A 26,120-nucleotide genomic window follows, 5' to 3' on the forward strand; every position below is an offset into this window, starting at 1 on the left:
GATGGCTGCTCCATTCTCCTGCCTTGGGCACCCCTGGCTGCCTCCTGCTTGGCCCCCCACCACCCCGGCTACCCTTTGCTCTGGACATCCTTTGTCTTCCTAGGCGTTTGTGTCCGGTAGAACAGGGACCAACCGTGGGTGTGACCAGAAGGGGTGTCCTAGGGGGCCAGTTTCTGGGCAGGACTTTCAGGGACAGCTCTGCAGACACTCCTATGTTATCAGCAGATTCCAAGATTTTGTTCAAACCTTGTGATTTTTGAGCCCACACATGGGGAGAAGCCACACTTTGCCTCTGATCAAATTGTGAGGGGGTGGGCTTCCCTGAGGGATCTGGGGTGGCAGGCAGCTGCTAAGCTTGCGCTGTCTCAAGGTCCATGTCAGGCCCCCTCACTCCTCCAGTTTCCTCTTGGCACCATCTCTGCCATCCTTCCCATCATTCTGACTCTCCCCGTCTTTGCTGCCTCGGACCACTACTTCCCGGACGTGGGCCATTCTGACCTTCTCTTCACAACAGAAGCTTTTGTATTCTCCTTCAAGGGTGTCAGTCCCATTTTACAGTTGAGACCACTGAGGCCTCCCAAGAAGGCTAAGTCTTCTGGTGTCACACGAATCTGGGAGCAAAACCAGCATGGATAGCACCCAGTCTGGGGAGGGTTGGGGAGGGGTCTCGGTGTGGCAGGGCGTGATGAACAAGCAGCCACTGACCATCCTGTCCTTCCTGCAGCCCTATTGTCCTCCTGGTGCGAAGAGCTCGGCCGCCTGCTGCTGCTCCGACATCAGAAGAGCCGCCAGAGTGATCCCCCTGGGAAACTCCCCATGCAGCCCCCCCTCAGCTCCATGAGCTCCATGAAACCCACTCTGTCACACAGGTAAGTGAGTGGGTGCCATGGGGGCAGGCGCTGAGCAGACACTCCTCTGGTCTCAGATCTCCTTGGACGTGTCCCTGGGGTGGGGGCCTCTGTGCAGCCTTGAAGATATTGCATTTTCTAAGGTGCAGTTGTTTTTTCACATCTTCATGGGTGAGCCCTGTTTCTCCCTCTCAAACACGTTGAGAGCACTGAGTTTGTCACTTTGGTGGAGGCTGTTTTTCTTCTGGTTCTAGGCTTCCGGCAGAAGGTTAGAAATTCTGAGCTCAGCACCTTCCCTCTTTCTTGACCAGGGTATTGGGCAACCCCAGAGAAACCAGAGGCTGGCAGGGGTCTCAGGAAGGCCACGGGGCTGGTGATTCCAGCCAAGATGGGGACAGAGCCAGCCCAGGCCAGCCACCCTGAAGCCAAGACTGGGCTGGGTCCACCAGAAGCCCAGGGTCACAGGCAGGCATGGGTTTGCTGGAGGCTGACAGCACCAAGGGATTGTCCAGTCTACCTGTGCCAGCCTCAGAAGGAGACGTGGCTAGGACTGGCGATTCCCCCAGTTAATTCTCTTTCGAGTCCCTTGCTGAGCTGGGGATGCTCTCTGAGCACTCTGCAGGCTGACCCTGCAACAACAGGGCCTGTCATGCTGTCTCCTCTCCCCTGTGTGTGTCCCCGCTAATGATCAGGAGGGGCATTTGCAGTCAGAGCTCGGCTCTCATTATCCAGCCTGACTGAGGGACCTGCAGCCCAGAGCACACTGCAGGCAGACCTGGGTCGCACCATCGAGGCGCTGCTGGGAGCTTGGGTGTCAGCCACGCTTTATAAATCGAATTAGAGGCTTGTTGACTTTTTGAGCTGGAAAGGACCTTAGCGCTCATCATGTCCAGTGCCCTCCCTGGGCCTGATTGCCCCTGACATGTGGTTGCCTGCCTTGGTCATAAGCCCTTTGTACCATAGCAAGCCCGCCACCACCCAAGGGCACTGCCTCCTCAGACCCTGGGTCTGGCTGCTGAGCAGCTCCAAGCTTCTCTTCTGTAGCAGTGTTCCTTAGTGCATTTACACAGGGTAATTTTTCTTTTATTATTTATTATTATTTTTTTTTTTAGACAAGATCTGGTTCTGTCGCCCAGGCTATAGTGCAGCCACGCAATCCCGGCTCACTGCAACCTCCGCCCCCAGGCTCAAGTGATCCTCCCACCTCAGCCTTCCAAGTAGCTGGGACCCCAGCCATTCACCACCACCCATGGCTAATTTTTTGTATTTTTAGTAGAGACGGCATTGCCCAGGCTGGTCTCCAACTCCTAAGCTCAAGCAGTCTGCCTGCCTCAGCCTCCCAAAGTGCTGGGATTATAGGCATGAGCTACCATGCCGGCCTGTTATTATTTTTAAAAGACAGGGTCTCACCCTGTTGGACAGGCTGGAATGCAGTGGCACTATCATAGCTCACTGCAGCTTCGACCTCCTTGGCTCAAGCGATCTCCCCACCTCAGTATCCTGAGTAGCTGGAAGCATAGCCACACGCCACTACACCTGGCTATTTCTTTTTAGTTTTGTGGAGATAGGGTCTTGCTATGTTGCCCAGGCTGGTTTCGAACTCCTGGGCTCAAACATTCCTACCACCTTGGCCTCCCAGCGTGCTGTGATTACAGGCATGCACCACTGCACCTGTCTGACACAGGGTAATTTTTCAGCGTGCAGGACTTTGCAGGGCATTTAGCATCTTGGTCCCTACCCGCTCTGTTCTTTTTTTTTTTTTTTAATGCCCACCCTTGGTTAATCCCACTCCATTCTTCTGATGACTGTCTCTTCCCCTAAGCATTATCACAACAAAAGTACCCTCCCACATTTGAGGGGAGTCTTACCTTTGGTTAAGGACCGCTGCTCTAGAGAGACAAAACCTGCCTCCATCTCCCTCTGTGTACCCTTTGCTAAAAGCCACAGTTTGTCTTCATCTGAAGCAAGCCCCTGAGTACAGGCTGCAGCCGCATTTCACTTAAGCAGCATATCTCGCAGTTGCCCTCGGGAAGCTTTACCTTATTAATTCTAGCCCAGCTGTCCATCCCTCCAGAATTATCCTCCTCTCATCATCCCACGTGTCATGACCTTCCCAAGCTTGTCTCCTCCAAGTTATTTTAGTAAAGTTGTTGCTGATGGAGGGCCAGAACCCTGCAGCTCCCCACTAGGGACCAGCCTCAGACCTGCTTGACCGTGATTGTTTAGGTCACAGAGTGCCACAAATCTGGATCTCGGCCAGCGCTTTGCCAGCTGAGTTGAGCTAAGGGATGAGGTTGTTCAGTCCCGGGGTTAAACAGAGATGAGGTATTTCTGTGCTCGAGGAGCAACCTCAAGCTAGTTGGGGAAATAAGACTCATTGGGGCCACATTGGGATCTGGCAGAGCAGGGCAGGGCTAGAGTTCATTGATAGGCAGACTGGGCTTTGGGGTTCAGATGGAGGAAGATGGACAGGGCTGACTATCAGGAGGCTGCCCAGAGGATGGGAGTCTTGACCTTGAAGGACTTGGGCTGGGAGGGGTAGGTGCATATTATGAATTCAAGCTGGCTTTCCCAAGAAATGTTATGGGCCAAAGTGCCACTGGCCAGCACCCAGTGCCCTGCTACCTCCACCATCATGGCCTCAGCTCTTTGTAAGTCTAACAGAAGGACCAAGATTGCAAAGCCAGTGGTCTAAGAGCTTGAAGATCAGGCTGGCACTTACTCTTTGGGCCTTAAGTGGTCTGTGGGAGAAAGGAAAGCCTTGTGGGCTGGAAGACTCCTTGAGTACTGGTGGCTAACCAGTCAGTTCCGTGGAGCGTGGCTTCCTCGTGGGAGCACAGGGAGAGGGGCCTGCTAAACAATATCCTACACTTTGAATGGCAGAACTGGAGGGAAATCTGGGCCCAGAGTGGGAAAGTGACTTGCCCCAGAACACACAGCCAGTAAAGGGCAGAGGAAGACATTAAACAGCGCACAGGGCTCTGCTGTTTAACTAGTCCTTCAGGATCAACGAGGTGGTATCTAGTTGTTAACCTGATTTGGAGGGTCTTTTTGGAAGAGGGTCATCGGTTTTGATCCACAGCTCACCTGTTTCGCATCGTATATCCCGTCTTCCTTCTCCAAGCCCCAGGCTATTCCGAGGACACGTTGTGGTTGGGCAATTGAAAGTTACACAGTCTCTCCTTGCAACCTTTATGAATTTCACAAAGGATAAATCCCTCATTTCCAGGGAAACTGCAATGGGGTCCATCACCTCGTAAGTCCTCAATGCAATTTCCCAAACAAGAAGGAGAGAAAATGGAAAAGAAAACTGAGCGCTTTCACAATTACCAAACTGTTTTAGTCCGTCATCCTCCATAATTTTATTGAATGACTTGGAGGCAGGAAGCTCCTTTTGCCTTTTCGTTAAGGAGACATTGAACCGGAGGCGAGCTTGGGTGCACTGGGACGGTTGAGATTCAATGCCCGCAGGTATCTGGCTGTTTGAAGGCTCTGGGTCCTTGTCTGAAGGCTCTGAGGACAAACAAATGGGAGAGGATGAGGGAGCCTGGAGCCTGGGTACTTGCAGTCCCGCCCTGCCTCAAGGGACGGCAGATGCCTAGAGGGTCCCTGGTGACTATCATATTTGGAGAGCTCGGGTGTCACAATCATGTCTGCTGCAGGCTGCAGAGCTTTGGTACTGCGGCATGAGGCTATGAGTCAGGGCCTGCGTTCTTCCACACAAATGCTGTGCCTCCCAGCAAGACCCTTGACCTCTTGGCCTCGTGGTTCCCTGCTGGTGGGGGACATGGTGCCGCATGAGCAGGATGTCAGGAAAGGGTCAGGCTGCCGTAGCCCCGCAGCCATTTCTGAGGGTGAGGGTGGTGACGAGGAATACTAATTATCCTCAGTCTGTGGACGTCTATAGGCTCACTCCGTTTTGTCCTCATCACTGGCTGCAGTGGGGCTGCCGTCTATATTCACAGATGTCTAGGATACTATACAAGAGAAGGCGGCCAGAGAGGCCTGGCAAGGTCCAGGACCAGCGCCTGGGCAAGTAGGACACCTTCCAGGTCCCTGCAGTGACCTGGACTTGAAGCCAATGAAGTCTTTCTGCCTCCTTCTTCCAGATTTTTAATGAGTGGTTAAAAAAGCCATTTGTGATTAGCACATTGTCCTTATGCAAATCAGTGTTGCAAAGGTAATTAAGGGCCTAATAAATCTTGTTTATGCTGTTAATTTGATTACAATCAAAACTCGCTAGGGCTGGGGAAGCCTCCAAGATCCAGAGGTGCAGGTGCCATCCTCCTTCTTCTAGGTACGGGATTTACGAACCCCAATGGAGAGGCTTCTGGGCAGGAGGACCCCTGGCATCCCCTGGGTATAGCAGATGGGGGAACAGGCCCTGGAGCCAGGCTGCCGGGCCTTGAGTTTCAACTGGGCCATATTCTAGCTGGGTAACTAGCCAGTTACTTACCTTCCTTGTGCCTCGGTTTCCTCCTCTGTAGAAGGGGAGTAATAGTGGCAGGAGCCTGGCACACTGGTAGCCCATGGACCGGTCCTAATTCCCCTGATCCTCAGCTGGGTGCCATCAGACTCTTAGGTGCTTATTCATGGCCAAACAAGAAAGAAGGTGTCAGTCAAAACCGGCCACGTCACACCATCTCCACAGCTGTCATTTGTAGCTCGTTTTTGCATAGCTTCACCAAAGCTCAGTTTATGTTAGGCCCTTCTTGCCCCAAGAACGTTTTACAAACAAAAAACAAGGAAAGGGGAGAATCGAAAGACCCATAAATCCCTGCACTGTCAGTTCCAGATGGCCAAGATGCAAGGGATTTTTTCCTTTCTTCCTTCCTACTGAAAAATTTTAACACCATCTAATACGCAGTTAGCTGCACAAGTTCCTCTCTAAGTTTCACCGCAGGGAGGGAAGGAAGTAGGCCCCAGTAATTGTGATGATGGAGAGCACTGTTAATGGTTCCCCTAAATTAAAGAGGGTGGGAGCTTCAGCTCCTCACTGGCTTGGCATTTCATTAGCAGTAACACTACAGCCTTGCATGGAGACGGGACCAATATGGCTGGATCAGGGAAATTAATTAGGGTCTGACAATACCCTTAATGGGAATTGGTTATTTCTCCCAAATAAAGCAGCTATTACAAGTGCAAGGGAAGAAATAACTCAGCCCTCCCCCCGCGTTCCTTCCATGAATGCGGGCGCGCAGGAGCCAGGAATCATCACTGCCTTATCCCAGGCCTTGCTCATTTTCTCACATTCAGCAAAACCTCCATCAGTGCCCGTGGAGCTGGCACAGACATGTAAACTGTCTACTGTGACTGCAGTGCAGAGAGCTCTCTATAAAATACGTGGAAAAAGTGCTGAGGGAACAGAGGAAAGTGTCCTTGGTTCTGCTTAGGAAAGTCCTTAAAGGGAGTATGCAGGCTGGGCTTTGAAGTACGGATAGAAGTTTGCTGGCTGGAGAAGGGAAGGCAGAAGAAAAATGAAGAAAGTCTTACAGGCTTGAGAAACACATTTTTTTCTAGTTGACAGGCAGGAATGAAAACGACTCCTCCCTTTGGTAGCATATTTGAAAAATTCCTAAATCAGCTTCATAGTATCCTGAAGTAAACAGGGGTAAGCTATACTATGGCTGGTTGGAGGACTGGAGAGAAAGGTGTAAGTGCAGTTGAGCAGGGTCTTTCTACCAGGTTCTGTGCTAAACTTTACTTTTTTCTCATGTTTTTTAGGAAAGTGTTAGTCCCACTTTACAGATGAGAAAGTTGAAGCTGACTGGAAGTAACATGTCCAAGGCCACAGAAAGCTTCAGTGGCAGAGCCAGGGTTTGACCCCAAAGACTCTTAACTCCAGAGCCCACAAAGGGAACCTCTCTTTTGCTGGGCTTCCCTCTGTCGGTTGAATATTAACCTCAAAAAGGGGTCCCTGAATCTTTGCCAACGTGGCCAGTCCAAGCTAAAGCAGATGATTTAGTGTATAAAGAAGTTCTTTGCTGGAAGACTATTTGGATTTTCTCTGCAGCTGGCCTTTGAGGCCCTTCTTTACATCTCCCCTGTCCCTTCATGCTAGGCGACTTCCCCAAGAACCCCCAGGAAGATGCAGCCCTTCTTGGAATTCTTGTGGCTTCTAGGTGGCCTCTACTGTGTGCTCCCTTGCCTCATGGCCATCTCTGGACAGGGAGCGCTGCCTTGCTGGATCCTAAGTTCTTAAGACGGTGATGAGCCTGATATGGTCTGCTGACCTGGCGGCCTCACCCTTGACGGGCTCTGCTATCTCTGTGAGCTCCAGCTTCTAAGATGGGCACCTGTTGGGCCCACTTAATGGGGCACTGGATGAGTTCTTAGGTGAAGGCCACTTCACAAAATTCCTTGCATCTAGAAGTCACTCAGTAAATCAGAACAACAGTAACAGCGACAGCCAGCAGTTTCAGGGTGTCCGAGGTGTGCAGGACTCTGGGCCTCATACGTGTTAGGCACTTACACTTAACCCTCATGGCAGCCTTCGAAGGGAGGGGCTGAATCAGCCCCATTTCACAGATGAGGTTGCTGAGGCATACAGAGAGTGAGCAGTGGGTTCATCGCTTCCCTCTGTGTCCTTCTCTCACTTCCTGGGCCTCAGTGGCCATGTGGCCACAGGCACACTGTGAAGGTGGTCAGTGGTCAGGCTTAACGAAATGGACATATTCATTTTCAGCATCCCTCCAAGGGTGAATGCAGAGAGGTGGTTTCTCCCTGGCGCATTTTTTTGTTTAGCAAAGGCTTCCTGAGCCCTATTGGTGTGTGAAGACATCATGCTGGGCCCAGGGAGCCCAAGAAATCAGTGACAGCTCCTGAGGCAGAAGGGAGAAGGCAGAGGGTTCTCACTCCTGCCAGGAATGCAAAGAGCCAGTGGAGTTCAGTACCTTGTGCAAGGGCTTCCCGGAGGAGGTGGCCTTTGGAAGAGCCTGGAAAGGATGAATGGCATTTTCAAGGTGGGATGGAACTTGCCAGCCTGAGAAGAGGCACAGAGGCCCCAGTATTAGGGAGCACTTGGCACGCTGAACCGTTGCTGCTGACATTGCAGGTGGCTTCTGGCCTTGGTGCTTCTGTGGGTGAAGCAGGATTGTTGGGGCAGTTTTGGCTGGACAGGACTGTGGCTGGGAGCAGCTTGTGGTGGGATACCGGGCAGGCCATGCTGGATTAGGGTTGTACAGAGTGGGGCAGAATTATTAAAAAATGCCAAGCACCTGTGACCGGGCCAAGCATGTCTGCAGGTTAAATTGCTTGTTGGAGAGAAGAAGGGCTCTCAGGCATCCTCCAGACCCTCCTCGCATCCCAGCCAGGCCCTGCCTTTCTGATAGCAGCCCAGGAGTCTGGTTGGTCCTTCATCCTTGGGCACAGGGACCAGGCATTCCCCCAGTGGTGGTATCTTGAGTCCAGGCAGTGGCGTCACATCAGCAGGGCTGCTGGGGGGGGCCTGCGGGGGCGAGAGCCTTCTCTGCGACAGCAGGAGCCCGTCTCCCCCAGAATGAGATGAGTCACAGTCCCGTCGGTGCGGCTGCCACTTCTGCTTCTGCAGCAGGTGTGTGTGGGGGCAAGCTAGTCCTGAGACCGCCCCACACGCTGTGCCTGTCTCTTCCCCAGTGCATGGGCAGCATGCCAGCAGGGCCTCGCGTGTATGCACGGACGTGTCCTCCATACACCTGCGTGCATCTTTGCTCTGGGGCAGCAAACCTTCCAGACAGGCAGTGGGATGCCCAGTTTGGGAACGTTGGTTAGCTTTGCTTCTCACCAAGTTTGGGGCAGAGGGGACGAAACAGGAAGGAGCTGGTTTCCGCCCACAAGGCTCACCCACGGAGCTGCAGGGCAGTTGGGAGCTTGTTCATGGGCCTGTGTAGTGTCCTGGGCTGAGGTGGTAAGGCAGCGGTTGCCCACTCCCTGGCCTCAGGCAGGGCCCTGCCGGCCCCTGGGGGTTCCCACAGGGGTTCACTTCCTGAGCCTGGCCAGGCATGTTCTCAAAGGACAGCAACCTGGGTCTGAAGGCCATCAGCCTGGAGGGTTGGTGGGGACTCGTGGGGCACAAGTTCTGGGGAGAGAAGCCACTCAGGCTTGGGTTTTGTTCAGTTGCGGGGGACCCTCTGGTCATCCAGCACACCTAGGACATGGGCCTTGAGAGCAGCAGGTGCCCAGGGGATCTCCTCTTCGTTTTGTACAAGCATAACCTGTAGATCCTCCCTGTGAGATTCTGGTGTGCCAGTTCTGGAACCAGGTGGTGCTCCGGGTCCCCAGTGACCTTCCTGGGAGACAGAGGCTGTTCCAGCCCAGCCTCCCTGAGGAGCAGGTTCACTGCTGCTTTCCTGTGTTTCTCTGCCCTGCTCACTCCCTCTGGGCTCCCAGTCTCCAATCCGCCACCTGGAGAGCAGAGTCTGTCACCGTCTGTCACCTTTGGCATCTGGATCTCCAATGAGCCACCACTCCTCATCGTGCCTGGCCAATTGAGCGCCTCTACTCCAAATGCGAGTCCTGCAGTTTCCTCAGAAATCACGAGCAGCGCTCAGTTGGGCAAGCCCTCTGACTGCATTCTCCTCTTTGAGCCACATCAGACTTAGGCTGCCAAACCTGTGTTCAAGCTTATTTGACCAAGATCCACGATAAATACACATACGACACCTTGATCCAAGGTGCACATGTATTTGTGTATAAAACCAAGACGGAAGCTCAAGGACTAATATTCATCTTTATTGTGTGCTCACACTCAATCACTTTCTAGTTGATTCTTTTTTCTCCCCTGTTGGTTGGATGTCATCACCTGCTTAGATTCCGTGACCCACAGTTGGAAAACACAGAGTAGAGTGGAGGTATCATCTGATGCCCATTTTACAGATGAGGAGATTGAGTGCAGAAACTTGCACCAGGGTCCTAAGCCCAAAAGTCTATGCTGTCACAGAGCTGTTCTAGAGGCAGACAGACAGTAATCAAATAAATATATAATTAGGACAGTGGTGGAGTGCCATGACAGAAAGTCCAGTACCAGGGTGAGGGGGCAGGCAGTGTTGGGTAGGAGTTGCTCTTTTATACCAGGAGGGCAGGGGAGGCCCCTCCAGCGATCTCAGACAGGAAGAAAGCGAGGGGCTGGCCAGGCTGAGAGATCTGGGGGAGAAGATATCCAGGCAGGGGAGGGGCAAGTATGAGCAGACAGTGGCGTGGTCCTGCCCTCCAGGCTGGTCACCTCTGCAGGAGCCCGTCTGACTTGACCAGCATTGCCAAGAGCTCAGCTGGGCAAGGCGCAGAGCACGAGACTTGGCTGCCCTGATCTCTACTGCCTGTAAGTCATGCAGCCCTCTGCCTCCCTCTGGGAAGTCCTCACATCTGGGCTAGGCTCCTTGCATCCCCAGAGGTGCCTCCCCAACACCTTCATCCCCAGTTGCCCTGGCTGCTAGGGTTGGACTGGCCCCTCAGCTAGGGTACAAGTCTCCCAGGTATGACTGAGAACCTTTGCCATCTGCTGTCACCTGTGACTAAGACAGACACAAGCCACATTGCCCATCCCTTCTCCCAATTTCCTTCCCCTAACACACACACACACACACACACACACACCCCCTGTGTGCCCTGGGTAGAGGCAGTGTCACAGCTGTGGGCACTTTGCTTTTCTGCTCCTCCTGGTTCCACATCTAGAATTTTGTGACTTGGTGAGAGGGTGGTGCCAGAGAGCCAGTGCTGGCTCTCGTGGGAGAGGCAGCTTCATCCCCAGACTCCTGGGGGCTGGCACCCTGGCAGGTCTTCATGCCCTGCCCTTCGCTGGGATCTGCTGACCTCACTCTTGTGCACCCAAGTGGTTGGTAGGAAGCATCACTGGACACTCACTGTAGGCCTGAGCACAAGAGGTAGGGCTGAAGGCTAACTCCTTGCTTCTGATGTCTGAGAGCTCCTTGGGGAGATGTCCACAAATGTGGGTACTGCTGGACCTGGTGAGGGGAGCAGGGGAAATACGGTCCTGGTTGGTAAAGAGGAGGCAGTGTTTACGGGAAGGGGCAGCTCCACAAGAAGACAGAGCCAAAGCGGGGTGAGGGAATGGTGGGGTCTGCCAGAGGAGTAAGTCATTCTTAAGTGTGAGTTTGGACTCTGCCTTATAAACGCCAGAGGCCACCAAAGGTCTTTAATTGTGCCGGGCATCTTAGGTGTCTGAGGGAGATTAGCTCGGGAGGGATGTACACGAGAGATCAGGGAGTGGGCAGGAGAGGGTGTGCAGCAGGTAGGCCTGTACCCATGTTGCTGGGGGTTGGGAAGGAAGGGTGCTGGAAGAAAGCCTGCATTCCCATGACCCAGGCAGCCAGGCTGCTGTGAAGGGCTGGGAGGCAGAGGGAAGGGCTGACACCCTCAGACTCGGACCCTTCCAGCCTGCACTGAGAGGGACTGAGCAGTTCCAAGGGTAAGGTGGTTTTGGAGAGCCCAAGCTCTTCCTAAAGGGCCACATGGAGTCAGAGCCCCAGTGAAGGAGGAGCTCAGATTGGGCCTCAGGTCACACCACTTCATCGGTTGCATGACCTGTGGACTCAGGGCTACGGGGAGACCCACAGCCATGGAAGTAGCTCTCTGCAGTGATCCGGGGAACGGTGGCCACTTCTGAACAGCCTGTCACCATGCAGGGCATGTTGTTGTGCACTGGGCACTGAGACGGGCCTGGGGGTCCAGTATTGACTCAGATGGGGGTTACCTAGCACTGGCTGGGAGCTGCGGTCACTTGTTGGAGTGATGGGCATGGCCTGTCTTGAGTCTGTGCCTGCCAGGCCCTGAGGATCTCCCTCTGTCTCCCTCTGCAGTGATGGGTCGTTCCCCTATGACTCTGTCCCTTGGCAGCAGAACACCAACCAGCCTCCCGGCTCCCTCTCCGTGGTCACCACGGTTTGGGGAGTGACCAACACATCCCAGAGCCAGGTAAGAGCCTATACTGCCCTCAGCCACAGCTCCTTCTAGGTGGGAGTGTCCCTTGACCCCTGGAGCCATACCAACCCTCTTCGCCCTCCCAGGCCCTGCCCTGCTGGGAAGACCGGCTTCCAGGGCACACCCAGCTGTGGACACGTCTCCACCCCTGGCAGGCTCTGTACCCACCTCAGGAGGGCAGCCTCTATGGACTGTCCCCATCCTAAGGCCTTTCTGGGGGAATGGCATTCATCATACGGACAGCAAGGGGTTCTTCCCTAGCCCATTTGCTCTGGTAAACAGGAGAACGTCTGTGTTATTGGCCTCAGGGCTCCAAGGTCTGAGGTCTCTGACCCTGAATGTGTGGCCTGAGTTAGATTTCATCAAAATATTGTGCCTTGGACTTCTGACAACTCTCTACCCCCCATTGCCCTCGTCAAACCCGCCTCCCTCTCATTCCTTCCTTTCTTCCACTCCTCCTCTGCCCAGTCAGGGGGTCTCCCACCTGTCTGACCTCTGCTAGACTTAGCTGTGGCTACATGGAAGGCTCAGGGCTGCTTGTCACCCTGGAGGGAGCCACTGGGCTGACCTATTGTTGTTGCCTGCTCCTGCTGCCCTCCAGAGCTAGCAGAATGGATTCCTCTTGGCCCTCACAGAGCAGCAGCCAGGGGCCTCGGGGCCCCTGTGTGACGAGACACTGGCATCCAGGCTCGTTTGTGGGGCAGTAGGCTGCATGGCCAGGGCTCTCCCCACTGGCCTCTGGCGCAGGAGCAGCCTCTCCTCCCTTCACGGGACTGCCCAGCCCCTGGGGACCACTTGAGCTGGCTTTGTGGGGCTTGGTCGTGCCCTCAGCTTGTTCCATCACAAGGCTGACCTTCTCATCCCCCGTGCCACCTGCCGCCCAGGCCCACTGTTATCACCAGTACACTCGGAGTAGTTCATCCACCCTCCATTTTTCTCCTCCTCCCTGTTGTCCTGCCTCCACTTTGTTCTTTCTCCCTTTCCCGTCTTCATTTATCCCCCTTCCTCTCCACGCTACCTGGGGTAGCACCTTAGGTGACAACCACTTTCTCTGCCCACAGGTCCTTGGGAACCCTATGGCCAATGCCAACAACCCCATGAATCCAGGCGGCAACCCCATGGCGTCGGGCATGACCACCAGCAACCCCGGCCTCAACTCCCCGCAGTTTGCGGGGCAGCAGCAGCAGTTCTCAGCCAAGGCTGGCCCCGCTCAGCCCTACATCCAGCAGAGCATGTATGGCCGGCCCAACTACCCCGGCAGTGGGGGCTTTGGGGCCAGGTGAGCAGGGTTGACCTGTGGCAGAAGCCATGGACCCCGCCCCTCTCCCTCGTTTCAACGGGGAGGGTCCCACTGAAATCCCAGCTCCACGCTTTCTGCCCTGAGAAGTTATCCTCTGTTGTCCCAAGAGTTGAAGGGGCTCAGTCATCCCTGGCTCACAGGGCTGGCCCACAGATAAGGCGCTGCAGCAGCTGGGCTATGTTCTGACAGTCATCAGGCTTGTGGAAATAGAAGGGTGACATTCTTATTCCTCAAAACCTCAAAACAACCCTTCTCTGAATTGTGTCTTTAATAAATAGGAAGGTATTGAGAAAATCTGGATTGGGAAAGTTGAAGAGCAGGTATAGATGGGGTCCAGTTGCCCAAAGACAGTGAAACAGTCTGGGAAAATCTGCTCTGCCTTGCTGATTGGTGAAAGCAGAATTATGCAGACTGCGAGTCCCTTGGCTCAGGAGAAAGGGGCAAGGACTCGCAGGATTTGGAGCTCTGGGGAAGGGTGTGAGGCGAGCAGAGGCGCCCATTCTCCTCTTTCTGCCCCGCCCTGCCTAATACCCCCACCTTGGCCTCAACCCTTGCCAGCCCTGGCTGGGTTTCTGACCTGGGGTTGGCACAGTAGTATGACCTGGTGGTTAAGCACAGGGATCAGAAACACCTGCAGCCGCAGCCGCAGCTCTGCCATCAATGCTGGAGGGCCTTGGGCAAGTTGCTCAGGTTCTCTGAGACTCAGTGTCCTTCAGAAGATGGGCTCACCGGGGCCCGACAGCATGCAGTGAGGGTGCAGGCACCCCTGAGGGCTCCAGGAGCACAGCAGTGTGGTCATTGCCAAGTGGCACAAATGAATGGCTGCCAATCCCAAGAGGCCCTCTAGGTTCTGGGTACAGCTCCATCCTCTCCCTCCCAGCCCACAGCTTGCTCTTGGTTCCCCTCAGATGCAGGCAGTACCTAAGTCTTCCACCCTTCTCTCCCTGCAGTTACCCTGGGGGTCCTAACGCCCCCGCAGGCATGGGCATCCCTCCGCACACCAGGCCGCCTGCTGACTTCACTCAGCCCGCGGCAGCCGCTGCAGCAGCGGCAGTGGCAGCAGCAGCAGCCACAGCTACGGCCACAGCCACGGCCACTGTGGCAGCCCTGCAGGAGACACAGAACAAGGATATAAACCAGTATGGACCGGTAAGGGTTCCCACTAATCTCGCCCAGCCAGCCAAGCAGACAGCCCTGGGAAAGCAGAGTTGGAGTGTCAGTGCTTATGGGGCCATGTGTGCTGGGGGAGCTGACTGCATTAGGGTGGATTTGGGCTTCCATGGAAGCATGTGGAGGTCTGTGTTTAGAATGGGGCGTGTCCGTGTGCTTGGGTGGGGTGGGGTATCTGGGTGCTGGTGTTTGTGTGTTGGTGGCTCGTGTACTACTGCATATGGAGAAAAGGTTCCACATTGCTCTCTGGGCCCCCCTACTCACCAAAGAGTGGGCTCGATGTCTAAAAACAGTCTTGTGACCGATCTGTCTCCTGGATTGCCTCTGAGACCAGTGCCCTCCTAGTCACCCTATCCATGGGTCTGCGCAGGCCCCAGTGCTGCTCCCTGACCTTCCGAAGGGTGGGTTGGGGGATGAGGAGAGGAGGAGCCCCCATAGGAATGCAGAACAGGAGGCGAGGAGGTGGAGACTGCAGGGCAGTGGGGGCAGAAGTGGAAGCTGGGCTGAGGCCGACTTTGTGGATGGAGGGTGTGCCTTCATTGGCCCAGAGCCAAGGGCAGGGCCAGGGCTTCCAGGAAAGGGGCTGCAGTCTCACTCGGGCTCCTGCCTCCACCCTCATCTACCTCCACCCTCCCATGCCCCTCCCCTGTCCCTGCACCCTTTCCTGGTTTTCTGCCTGCCTCCCTCCCTGGAAATGCTGCCTGTGCATTGGAGTGACCGCCCCACCCCACCCCACCCTATCCCCTAACACCCCAGAGCTGCATCTCTCCTGTGCGTCTGCAGAGGGCAGCAGTGAGCCTGGGTGGATCCTGCTCCCCCTGGGGCCTGGTTGGTCACCGGTCACTGCCGCACAGGACGGTCGGTGCCCCCTCCCCACCCCTCCACCTCCCCAACCCTTCCCTCCCTGCACTTTCAATGCATGTGGCATTTTATTCTTTTTTTTTTTTTCTTCTCCCGTTGAAGGTCTGTTCCTCTTTCCAGATGGGTCCCACCCAGGCGTATAACAGCCAATTCATGAACCAGCCCGGGCCACGGGGGCCTGCCTCCATGGGGGGCAGCATGAACCCCGCGAGCATGGCGGCTGGCATGACGCCCTCGGGGATGAGCGGCCCTCCCATGGGCATGAACCAGCCCCGGCCGCCCGGCATCAGCCCCTTTGGCACGCACGGGCAGCGGATGCCCCAGCAGACCTACCCGGGCCCCCGGCCCCAGTCCCTTCCTATTCAGAACATAAAGAGGCCATACCCTGGAGAGGTGAGTGCAGCAGTGGGAGGCCGGGAAGTGGGAGCTGGGACACCTGGGCTTGAAGATGTGGGCCGTGGGTATGGCCTTGGAAGGGGTGTGTCTTGGACTCGAGCACACTCAGACAAAGAGGCAGGGGCTTAGCGGTCAGGTGCTTCTGGGTTTGAGACCTGGTTCTACTGTTTCCCAACTGGCAGACCTCAAGCCAGTCACCCTGCCTTCTAGGGCTGCTTGAGGGACTTGAGGAGATGTCCGTGAAGTGCTTGGCCCTAGGCTGGCCTATGCCACCGCTCAGCAAGCAGCAGTTCCTCTTACTGTAGTGACTCTTGTCTATAAGGACTGACCCACTAACTGGGTGAAGTGGCTGGAAGGTCAGGCAGCTGTTTCCAGTCATGTAAGGGCTGTCCCAACTCCGCTCCAGGGAAGTGGCTGGAAGGCAGGCAGCTGTTTCCGGTCTATAAGGACTGACCCATCGGGGAAGTGGCTGGAAGGCAGGCAGCTGTTTCCAGTCTGTAAGGGCTGACCCGTCAGGGAAGTGACTGGAAGGCAGGCAGCTGTTTCCGGTCTATAAGGACTGACCCGTCGGGGAAGTGGCTGGAAGGCAGGCAGCTGTTTCTGGTCTATAAGGACTGACCCATCAGGGAAGCGACTGGAAGGCAGGCAGCGTGTTTCTTAGCTCTTGTTTCCATCCACACTTGGTCACTGTATAGGAAGTGGCACTGCCTCTTGGGCTGCACAGCCAGCTCAGCCAAGGTGTTGGGGAAGATTTAGGGAAGTAAAATCCATACCTCCTGCCCTCTGGGAAGTGAGATTTTAGCAGGAAAGAAAAGTTTTGAGCCGAGACTCACCAGGGAATGAAGCGTAGCAGACTGCACAGAACTCAATGTGAGTCAGAGAAGGCAGGCTTCCTGGAGAGGGTGTCACAAGTGAACCCTCAGAAAACGATGCTGGCCAGAGAAAGACCATTGGCTCCTGGGTCCTGAGTTTGGGGGAGCCTCAAGCTATTGGCACCTCTCCTGGCACACAGCCCCCATGCGGTTTCTAGGCCTTTTCTCAGCCACCCTGTGCCCAAAATCCCAGTGTCCCACTGGCTGTGCTGGGGTGCATCTGTTAGCCGACAGCAAAGCAGGCAATCTCGGACAAGGCTTCAGCGGAATTCCTGGTCATTGGTGTCACCCCTGCACCTGCACCAGTGTCATGCTCATGGCTTTTGCCTGCCTAAAGAGAGCACACCAAAGGCTCTCCGTGTTTTTACTAAATTAATCATCCTTTTCATAGAATGCTGCTGCTACCCAGCTCCAGCACTGGATGATCACAGCCTGTGTGGCCCGATCCTGTCTGGGAAGACTGGCCTGCCTTCCCCTTGCCATGGCTTGCTCACACAGTATTTGAATTGTTGGAACCTTAGGACAGGGGTTGGGTCATCTGGTCCCACAGAGGACTCTCTTCTCTAGCTTGGCGGGCAGGTAGGCAGCAGGTAGGCACCAGCTACGTCTTCCGCACCTCCTGTGGTCGGTGCCTTACTGTCACCCAGAGCAGCCACCGTGTTACAACAACATGAGTTGCAGATTCTTCCACACTGACACTCTCTAACATTTATCCCCAAGTCCATCATTCATTTGTTGAGTAAGCATTGTGGGCATTTTGTTAGGCACTGGGGCACAGCCACCAGCAGGACCTCTAGGCAAGAGAGCCACTCAGATGGGGAAGAAGAAACCACTGACTCACAGGATGTCATGTGGCCCTGAGGGTCACCTGATTTTCCAGACAGGGAAGGTGGCTAGAGGGTGGTGCTCTCTCTTCTCTAAATTGCCTCTCCTGGGAGAAGTTGTCTTGTTCCTTCACCAACCTGGCTCTCCCCCCTCCTGCACAGGTGGCAGGTTGTCGATGGTCCACAACTGAACACTAGGTGTGTGTTCTGCTCCGAGGGGAGTACGAGGACAATGCCACCCAGGTTCATCCTCAGAATGCAGGGGCACAGGGGGTTCCTTTCTGGAAGTTCATCCTATTGACTGTGTTCTCCTGTCACATTGGGGTACCCATTGGGGATCACAGCCCTAACCCAGGCGCCAGGAGAGACGCAAAGGTCAGGGGAGTTAGAATCAGGCCCCTCATAATGGTGTGAGCAAGAGGCTCTGAAAGTGTCCCTGGAGTTCAGGGGGCGCATGTGCTCCAGGAAGAACGGCCTCAAGGGAAGGTGGCCTGTGAGCTGGACAGGCAGAACAAAATGCCCCGGATGTCAGGACGAGAACGGGCTCAAGCATCATCTGGTTTTGTGGGTGGGAAACAGCAGGAGCAAATGAGAAGAGGTGGGCCCCGTCCCGGTATTCAGGTGACCTGGCTATGTGACATTGGCAACATTGAACGTGTTTCCCCTCTCCTTTCTCTCCCACCACAGCCCAACTATGGAAACCAGCAATATGGACCAAACAGCCAGTTCCCCACCCAGCCAGGCCAGTACCCAACCCCGAACCCCCCGAGGCCACTCACCTCCCCCAACTACCCGGGACAGAGGATGCCCAGCCAGCCGAGCTCCGGGCAGTACCCGCCCCCAACGGTCAACATGGGGCAGTATTACAAGGTCAGTCCCAGCCTCGCCACCACCCACGGGGCCCCTTCCCTACTAACCACCTCAGACCCCTAACTCCACCGGGGTCACTCTGACCCCGCGTGTGTTAGCCCCAAGGACAGCAAGGCGTGGGTGATTTCTGAATGTCCCCATGTGTTCAGGGCGAAGTTCGGTGGCCAGAATGTCAGAGTGGCTTTTCTCAGTTCCTGTTCTCACTGGTCTTGGATGATGGGTTTTTTTTTTTTTTCCTCCTTTTCTTATTCATGGCACTCACAAAATAATAAAGGAAATATATTTTATTTTAAAAAAAAAGCACACACCCTGTATCTATTCACATTTCATTCTAAACTTTGTCTCTCTATGTGCAGGTGGGCACTAACATGTTATAAAATTGTTATTACAGCTGTACCTTTGAATCTGTACCTTTGACTTAACGTGAAATAATAAGAATGATACTGCTGCCAGAGCCCCTGGGGTTTTTACTTTTAGTGGCTGCCTAATATTCTGCTGAGATCACCATATCATATTTTATTATTCCCTCTGTTAGGTATTGGGGTTGCTTCTGATGTTTCACTTTAGAAATAATACTGTGATGAGGATCTTTAGGCATATAGCCTTTCCTTTCCTTAGGATTATTATAAAATATGTTCTTGGGAGTAAAGAAGACACTTTACTGTTTTACATTTATTTGCCAAAAATCATGCTAATTTATTATGGCCATCCACTGAACAGGTTTACCATTTTGCTCCAACTTCAGCATATTAGGTGTTGCCCTTTTTGTAACTTCTGCTCAATTAATAGCTAGGGACAGAGAGAGGCAAAATGCTGTCGCCGAGGTGTAGCTGTCCCGCCCCGCTCCCTCCGCAGCCCGGCAGTGGATGGGCCCCTGTAGCATCCCTGTGCTCCTGGCAGATTTTACTGTCCGGAGGGAGAGCGGGCTTCTGATGGCTTTTCTGCCCCCCATTCAGCGTTGTTTATCTTGTTTCAACAGCCAGAGCAGTTTAATGGACAAAACAACACGTTCTCGGGAAGCAGCTACAGTAACTACAGCCAAGGGAATGTCAACAGGGTATGTTCCGATTTAATTTACAAATTCTAAGCCACAGGCAGTTGTTACCTCTAAAGGCTCTCACTGTTCCTGCTCCAGCCTCTCTGGACATTCAGAGGGGCCCATGGGTGCGGGTGCACTCCCTGGTCCCCTGTGCTGGGGACAGAGATGCTCAGGACTGAGAATCCACAGCTCCAGGTGGGGTGGGCCCCAGGGTAAAGTGTCAGCCTGGCTGGTCTTGAAAACAAGAAGAAGGAGAGGGGCTCCTGGGGAACCTGGGCCCCAGATTCTGCAGGCCCCGACTCCATCTGGGGACCCTGATGGGTAGGCATAGAGGGTGTGGCCTTGAGTCGTGATGTTTGAAGCCCACCTGGTCGGGTGACAGGAGGCCTGGGCTTTATTCCTGCTGTCCTGTCCTCCAAGGTTGTTCTGAGCAAGCCCCCGACCCTGAGCCTCTGTGTCCCCATTTGTCACATGGATGGGTAAGGGTCTCCACATGCACCTGACACAGGAGCTCAGTGGTGAGACCCAGATGAAGGGTGGGGAGGCCCTTCCCAAGGCTGTCTTCTGAGCGGGACAGAGATCTGTGAGAGAGAAGGGTTTCCGTGGTGGAGGCTCTCCTCCCAAGGGGCATGGCCCCGGGCCCCTGGGGTGAGTGCAGTGTATGTACATAGCCATGGCCCCTTCTGTCTCCAGGATCCCATAACCTATGTGTGTCTTCTCTTTCTCTCCAGCCTCCCAGGCCGGTTCCTGTGGCAAATTACCCCCACTCGCCTGTTCCAGGGAACCCCACACCCCCCATGACCCCTGGGAGCAGCATCCCTCCATACCTGTCCCCCAGCCAAGACGTCAAACCACCCTTCCCGCCTGACATCAAGCCAAATATGAGCGCTCTGCCGCCACCCCCAGGTGAGGGCCCTACCTCCCTCTGTTGGGCAGCTCCATTTGGGACCCCCCAGTGGGCTGGGAGCAGGGGGCTTAGTAGTCAGGCTGCCTGGGGATTGGGCATGCAGAAAGGACAGAGACTTGAGAGCAGGTGAGATACCCAGGGGCACATTGAAGGGGAGGGGTGGGCTGCCCACAGACAGCCCATCTCACTGCTGCCTGGGTGCCTGGAGGCTGGGAGGAAAATCTGTACCCAGCCACGGAAGGAGGCAGGGAGGCGGGTGGAAGAAGAGATGATGAGTAGCTGGGGTGGGGCTGTGTAGAATCGAAGAAGCCATGACTCACTGGTATGCCCTTGGCCTGGCTATGTCTCTGGCCCTGTTTACACACCCCTGCCTTCCTCTGAGCGTGCAGCCCAGGGTGAGCAAGTCCCACCCACAGCCCAGGAACCCATGGCAGCTGGGGCTTGTGGCTCACCCACCTCCTCTCCTCGCCCCAGCCAACCACAATGACGAGCTGCGGCTCACATTCCCCGTGCGGGATGGCGTGGTGCTGGAGCCCTTCCGCCTGGAGCACAACCTGGCTGTCAGCAACCATGTGTTCCACCTGCGGCCCACGGTCCACCAGACGCTGATGTGGAGGTGCGTGTCAGGGCAGGGGCGCCAGCCCAGGCGGGATGAAGGAGGTCCCCCGGGATGGCTTCCTTGGGCCCGAGTGTGGCCCTGGGCAGGTGGTGGCAGCATCTTCTGTCACCTTCACGTGTTCAGCATCATTGACTGGGCCCTGTCCTGCAGTTGTCATGGGAAGTCTGCAGGGGCACCGGGAGATGAGCAGTCAAGGTATCATGGCCTAAGGGCAGGGAGCAGCTGTCACTCACCCCATAGGAAAAGGTGGCTGGCTCAGACCTAGGCTGGGAAGCTGTGTATCCCATCTGAGACCGTGAGCTGACAAGAGGGAATGAAGTCAAGAATTCGAGTGTGACTCAGGTGACCGGAGCCAGGAATGCAGAGATGATGCTGGTGCAGGGGCCAGGCCTGGGTCAGGCAGGCCCCGCCAATTGCAAGGGGCTGACCATTGGGCAGGGCTGCTGCTCAGACACTTCGGCACGTGCTGGAACGCAAGGTCCGGAGGTTCCCTGCTGAGCCAGGCCCATGCTCAGCACCTTCCACATGTGACCTACTTTGATCTTGGAAATGGGCAACACTTTCCCTTTTGACAGAGGAGGAAGCTGAGGCCAGAGAAGTGAATTGGCTTGTGTGAGTTCTCACAGCTAGCCAGGGGCAGAGCTGGGACTTGGGCCCAGGTCTCCAGGATGCCAGAACCAACCCTAGGGGTCTCCACCCTTCAGTCCTTCATCCTCAGGCAAGACTCACACTGTCTCACTGTGCTTGTGACTCAGACCCCCTCGATTGCCCAGTGAGCATCTCCAGGGCAAGAGCTGGGTCTGTGCCTGGCATGTGCACACACACCCCTGCTGTTTTCTTGACCAGGCTGAGCAGGCTGGGCGAGGTGGCCACAGATAGCTGGTGTGGGCGTTCAGAACACAGGAGCTGCAACACTCAGGCAGGAGGGCAGAGGCTCCTGGCACAGGACAAACCACTGTGCTGCCTGCCTGCACCCTGCTCACTCACGCTTCTTACCTGGGAGCGTCCTGGCCTGGGAGACCTCCTCCTTCTGGCTTGGTTGTCACGCATACGTGGTCACTGCTGGTTCCTGACACTCCTCAGTGCTGCGTCCTTGGGGACCTCCTTGGGGAGTGCTCAGAACCAGAAATGGCCGTGACCTGAGAGGACAGTTCCCAGCAGGTCTGGAGACAGGCTTGGCTGGCCTCACAGCAGGTCTTGTCAAATGAGTGCCTGTTCTTTTGCCCCTCTGTCTCTGACCTAGGGAGCCAAGAGTTGACCCCTACAGGGAGGACAGTCCAGGGAGATGGGAGCTAGAGCAGCTGTGGGGTATGGCGGGAATGATTGGTGTGCGGGGATCTTGGGGGCAGTTTGGTTGTAGAGGGAGTATCCAGAGTGGGAGAGGAGAACTCAGGCTAGGGGAACCGTTGGGGTCAGGGATGGGGTCCTAAGGGTCTCGAAGGTTGTGGTGCATTCAGAGGTGTGTGGCCTGGCTCGGGGTCACAGAGGCCGTGGACAGCCCCCTGGCAGAGCTGCCCTGAGCACCCCCGTACCCCACCTAGGTCTGACCTGGAGCTGCAGTTCAAGTGCTACCACCACGAGGACCGGCAGATGAACACCAACTGGCCCGCCTCGGTGCAGGTCAGCGTGAACGCCACACCCCTCACCATTGAGCGCGGCGACAACAAGACCTCCCACAAGCCCCTGCATCTGAAGCACGTGTGCCAGCCGGGTCGCAACACCATCCAGATCACTGTCACGGCTTGCTGCTGCGTGAGTGTGGCGGGCTGGGGGCAGCGGTGGCACGGGCAGTCCCTGTTGCACAGTGTGGGAGTGCGGGACACCCTGCCCCCCTCTGGTCCTCAGCCTTGTCCTTGGGTCACCAGCCCCTGTGCCCACAGCCACCAAAGATATAGTGTGCCCTTACCTGCTCCCCACCTAGGGCCTGTGCAATAACCTTCAAACCGTTGGGCCTTCAAAGCCGCTATGCCCTGGCTTCAGATGTGGCCTCTTCCCCCGGACACTAGGCCTCCATCTGTTCTCCACGTATGCCTCCGATTCACCCCTCCTGGCCCCTCCTCCCTGCCCTTCATTCATTGGTGCGGTTCTGTGTTCCTCGAAGCCATGTCCTGCTTGCCTCATTCACCAGCAGTTGTCATTGTCAGCACCTTTCTCCCCAGACCCGACTCCCCCAAACCTGGAGTTAACGCGTTCCCTTCTTTCCCAACCCTCTTGTCTTAGAGTCATGTATGGGGGTCCTTCCAACCCGTGACTTGTTACCTAGGGCCAGCTGTCAGCCACCCTCATGTGCCCTGAAGCTCAGGGCCCAACACACAGGGCTTGCTCCGGCCCCATTGGAAGTAAATGTGTGCCCCACTCCACTGGCCTCTCTGTAGGGGCATGGAGAAGGAAGCACTCTGATCCTGCCCTTGTGAGCTTACGGGCACAGAGCCCACACAGAGACAGGGGTCACAGACCTGGGCAGCACATCCCATTCCGACTGGGGAATGTGATGTACTGGATGAGGCTGCACAACTGTCAGAGTAAGGCAACTGATGGGTGGACGTTTGGGGTGTGCGGTTCTGAAAGGCTTCCTGGAAGGGCGAAGCGAGGGATGAGCACCCTGGCCGGAAGGGCTGAGGACACATGATGGGAAGGCAGTGGTAGGGGAGGTTAGGAAGTGAAGTGGAACCCAGGCCTAAAGCCATGTGTCCTATAACCTTATCCAGAGAGTATTTCAGTGTCAAAGTCCATCTTGTCGATCTGCAGCAGAGGCGGCCTTTCCAGAGTGGTGTTCAGGCTCACAAGTCCCAGGACACATGCTGGGGGAGTGTCTCCTAGGCCAGCTGTGGGATCTTGGGAGCAGTCTAGGGCTGCTGAGGCTGCAGGCAGGGCGGGGCATGATGACAGTGTGCAGAAACCGAGTGTCTGCTCTCTCCCCGCAGTCACACCTCTTCGTGCTGCAGCTGGTGCACCGGCCCTCCGTCCGCTCTGTGCTGCAAGGACTCCTCAAGAAGCGCCTCCTGCCCGCAGAGCACTGTATCACAAAAAGTGAGTCAGGGTGGGGACAAGGAGTGAGGGCCAGACCCCAGCCCCGCCTGAGTTTGGGACTAAGAAGCAGTCACCATTCACCTGGGACTGACGTTTGCCTCCATGCATGTCGCCACCAGGCTTGGAGTGTCCCTGAGCATGCCCCATCCTGAGGCTCCTGCCCTCCTCCTCGGGCTGTTGTCATGACCAGACAAGCTGGGGGCCATAAGTGCTGGTGGGAGTTCTGGGACCTGCCCTGTGTGCAAGAGCTGGTAGTCCAGCTTGGGAGCCAGAACAAGCATACCTGCAACAGCAGCACTTGAGGCAGATTAAAACAAAATGTCAGGAAGCAGGCTTCCTGGAGGAGGTGAAGACCTGGGCCAGGCCTTTAAAAGATGAGAGGATTTACAGAAAAGGGGATCCTCATCAGGTGGAAGACACGGAGGGTGGATTCCAGATTGGCCTCTCTACCTCAACAGCTCATGCTTTTTTTTTTTTTTTTTTTTTTGAGATGGAGTCTTGCTCTGTTGACCAGGCTGGAGTGCAGTGGTGCGATCTCGGCTCACTGCAAGCTCCACCTCCCGGGCTCACGCCGTTCTCCTGCCCCAGCCTCCCGAGTAGTTGGGACTACAGGCGCCCGCTACCACGCCCGGCTAATTTTTTTGTATTTTTGTAGAGACGGGGTTTCACCATGTTAGCCAGGATGGTCTTGATCTCCTGACCTCGCGATCTGCCCGCCTCAGCCTCCCAAAGTGCTGGAATTACAGACATGAGCCACCACATCTGGCCAGCTCATGCTTAAACTCAGGAGAGGACTGGGCACAGTAGCTCATGCCTATAATTCTGGCACTTTGGGAGGCCGAGGCGGGAGTCTGGGAATTCAAGACTAGCCTGGCCACATAGTGAGAGCCTGTCTCCACAGAAAAATGAAAAATTAGCCAAGAGTGGTGGCTTGTGCCTGTAGTCCCAGCTGCTCAAAAGGCTGAGGTGGGAGAATTGTTTGAGCTGGGGAGGTCGAGGCTGCAGTGAGCCATGATCACGCCACTGCACTCCAATGTGGGTGACACAGCAAGACACTGCCACAAAAAAAAAAAGTTGGGATGGAAGGACTTGGCTTGGAGTCCCATTTAAAGGAGACCCCGGGTGTGAACTCAGAGGCCCTACGCAGGAGGTACAGGGCCACTCTCCACATTGCTGCCCTGAGCCCTGGGATTCCAGCAGGCAGCTGTTCATTTCCATTTCCACATGTGCAGAGTGAAGTGCAGGAGTGCCTGAGGGGGCTTTTCACTGACCCAGTAAATCAGAGAAGTGCCAGACCGACTTTCCGTGAGCTTTGCAGACATCCCCCTTCCTAGCGAAGGCAGGGCCTGCTTTGCAGAGATAGAGGAACTGCCGCAGCCACCTCCTCGGGCACACACACACCACACGCGTCCCACATAGAGACAGCAGCCCGGGCACCCAGCCCTATGACTGACACACTGTGGGCCCTCTCAGTGTTTGGTGTGGGCTGGGAGGAGGACCAGGACGTGCCCCAGCTGCACGAGGAAATGGGGAGCATGTGCAGACCCCCCACCTCTGTAGGACGGCCTTGCCATCCTCACCTGTCTGTGCCTCCTGCCCCACAGTCAAGCGGAATTTCAGCAGCGTGGCTGCCTCCTCGGGCAACACGACCCTCAACGGGGAGGATGGGGTGGAGCAGACAGCCATCAAGGTGTCTCTGAAGTGCCCCATCACATTCCGGCGCATCCAGCTGCCTGCTCGAGGACACGATTGCAAGCATGTCCAGGTGAGCATCCCCAGAAAGCACAGCTCTGGCAAGCCACCTAGATTCTGGCTGGGATGGTGAGGGGTAGGCAGAGGGGCAACAGGGCCTGTCCAAACACTGTCCAGAAGGATGTCATGGAGATCAGCAGCTGACATCACTCATTAATTTCAGCCATCATTTATCTTTGAGCATCTTTTCCGTGTGCTTAAGGCCAAAGGGGCTACAGAAATGGTTTTGGACAGCCCCTGCCCTGGCAGATGGCAGATGCCAGTTGGAAGTCCCACACACATGGCAGGGCTGATTGGGGTCCCAAGAGCAGGGACACCACTGTCCAATTCATGCCTCTGTCCAGGGCCTTGCATCAAGCCAGTGTTCAGGAAGTGGCCCTGGTGTGAGTGACAGTCCGAGTCTGAGCAGGCAGTGACAGAGCAATGAGTAAACGTGGGCAGCCCAGCCTGGAAGAAGAACAAGGAGCCATCCTCTGGAACCTGGGTGTGGTGGGCATGCAGAAGGGGCCCAGGGCTGTCACCTACAGCTGGTCCTGAGGGTGCAGTGGGACAGGAGCTTCCTCTCCTCCCTCCAAAAGAATGTTGTGGGCAAGAGGATGGTCTGGTCACCTTAGCTGTGTGATACAGATCGATGAACTTGATCAGACTTGTCTTCCGTGCCTGGACTGGGCTGAAGGGGCTACCCTTGGCCTCATTGAAAGGGGCTGTTACAGGGCAA

The 26,120-nt window shown here is 55.5% G+C and overlaps 1 protein-coding gene across 3 annotated transcripts in view; it reads left to right on the plus strand.

Annotated features, from left to right (window-relative positions):
• The window catches only part of ZMIZ1 (zinc finger MIZ-type containing 1), a 241,379-nt gene that overhangs the window by 206,345 nt on the left and 8,914 nt on the right, over positions 1–26,120 (plus strand). For 2 of the 3 annotated variants that reach the window (XM_031652325.1, XM_009214522.4), the window contains exons 8-19: positions 725–869; positions 11,642–11,756; positions 12,824–13,041; positions 14,013–14,211; positions 15,196–15,486; positions 17,873–18,055; positions 19,035–19,112; positions 19,826–20,000; positions 20,476–20,617; positions 22,162–22,372; positions 23,545–23,650; positions 25,255–25,415. In XM_031652325.1, the coding sequence (XP_031508185.1) occupies positions 725–869; positions 11,642–11,756; positions 12,824–13,041; positions 14,013–14,211; positions 15,196–15,486; positions 17,873–18,055; positions 19,035–19,112; positions 19,826–20,000; positions 20,476–20,617; positions 22,162–22,372; positions 23,545–23,650; positions 25,255–25,415 (2,024 nt within the window). The remainder of the gene's footprint in view (positions 1–724; positions 870–11,641; positions 11,757–12,823; positions 13,042–14,012; positions 14,212–15,195; positions 15,487–17,872; positions 18,056–19,034; positions 19,113–19,825; positions 20,001–20,475; positions 20,618–22,161; positions 22,373–23,544; positions 23,651–25,254; positions 25,416–26,120) is intronic. The other variant, XM_003903718.5, reaches the window with a different exon arrangement.

This window comes from Papio anubis, chromosome 11, assembly GCF_008728515.1.
Source record: "Papio anubis isolate 15944 chromosome 11, Panubis1.0, whole genome shotgun sequence".
Taxonomy (NCBI): Eukaryota; Metazoa; Chordata; class Mammalia; order Primates; family Cercopithecidae; genus Papio; species Papio anubis.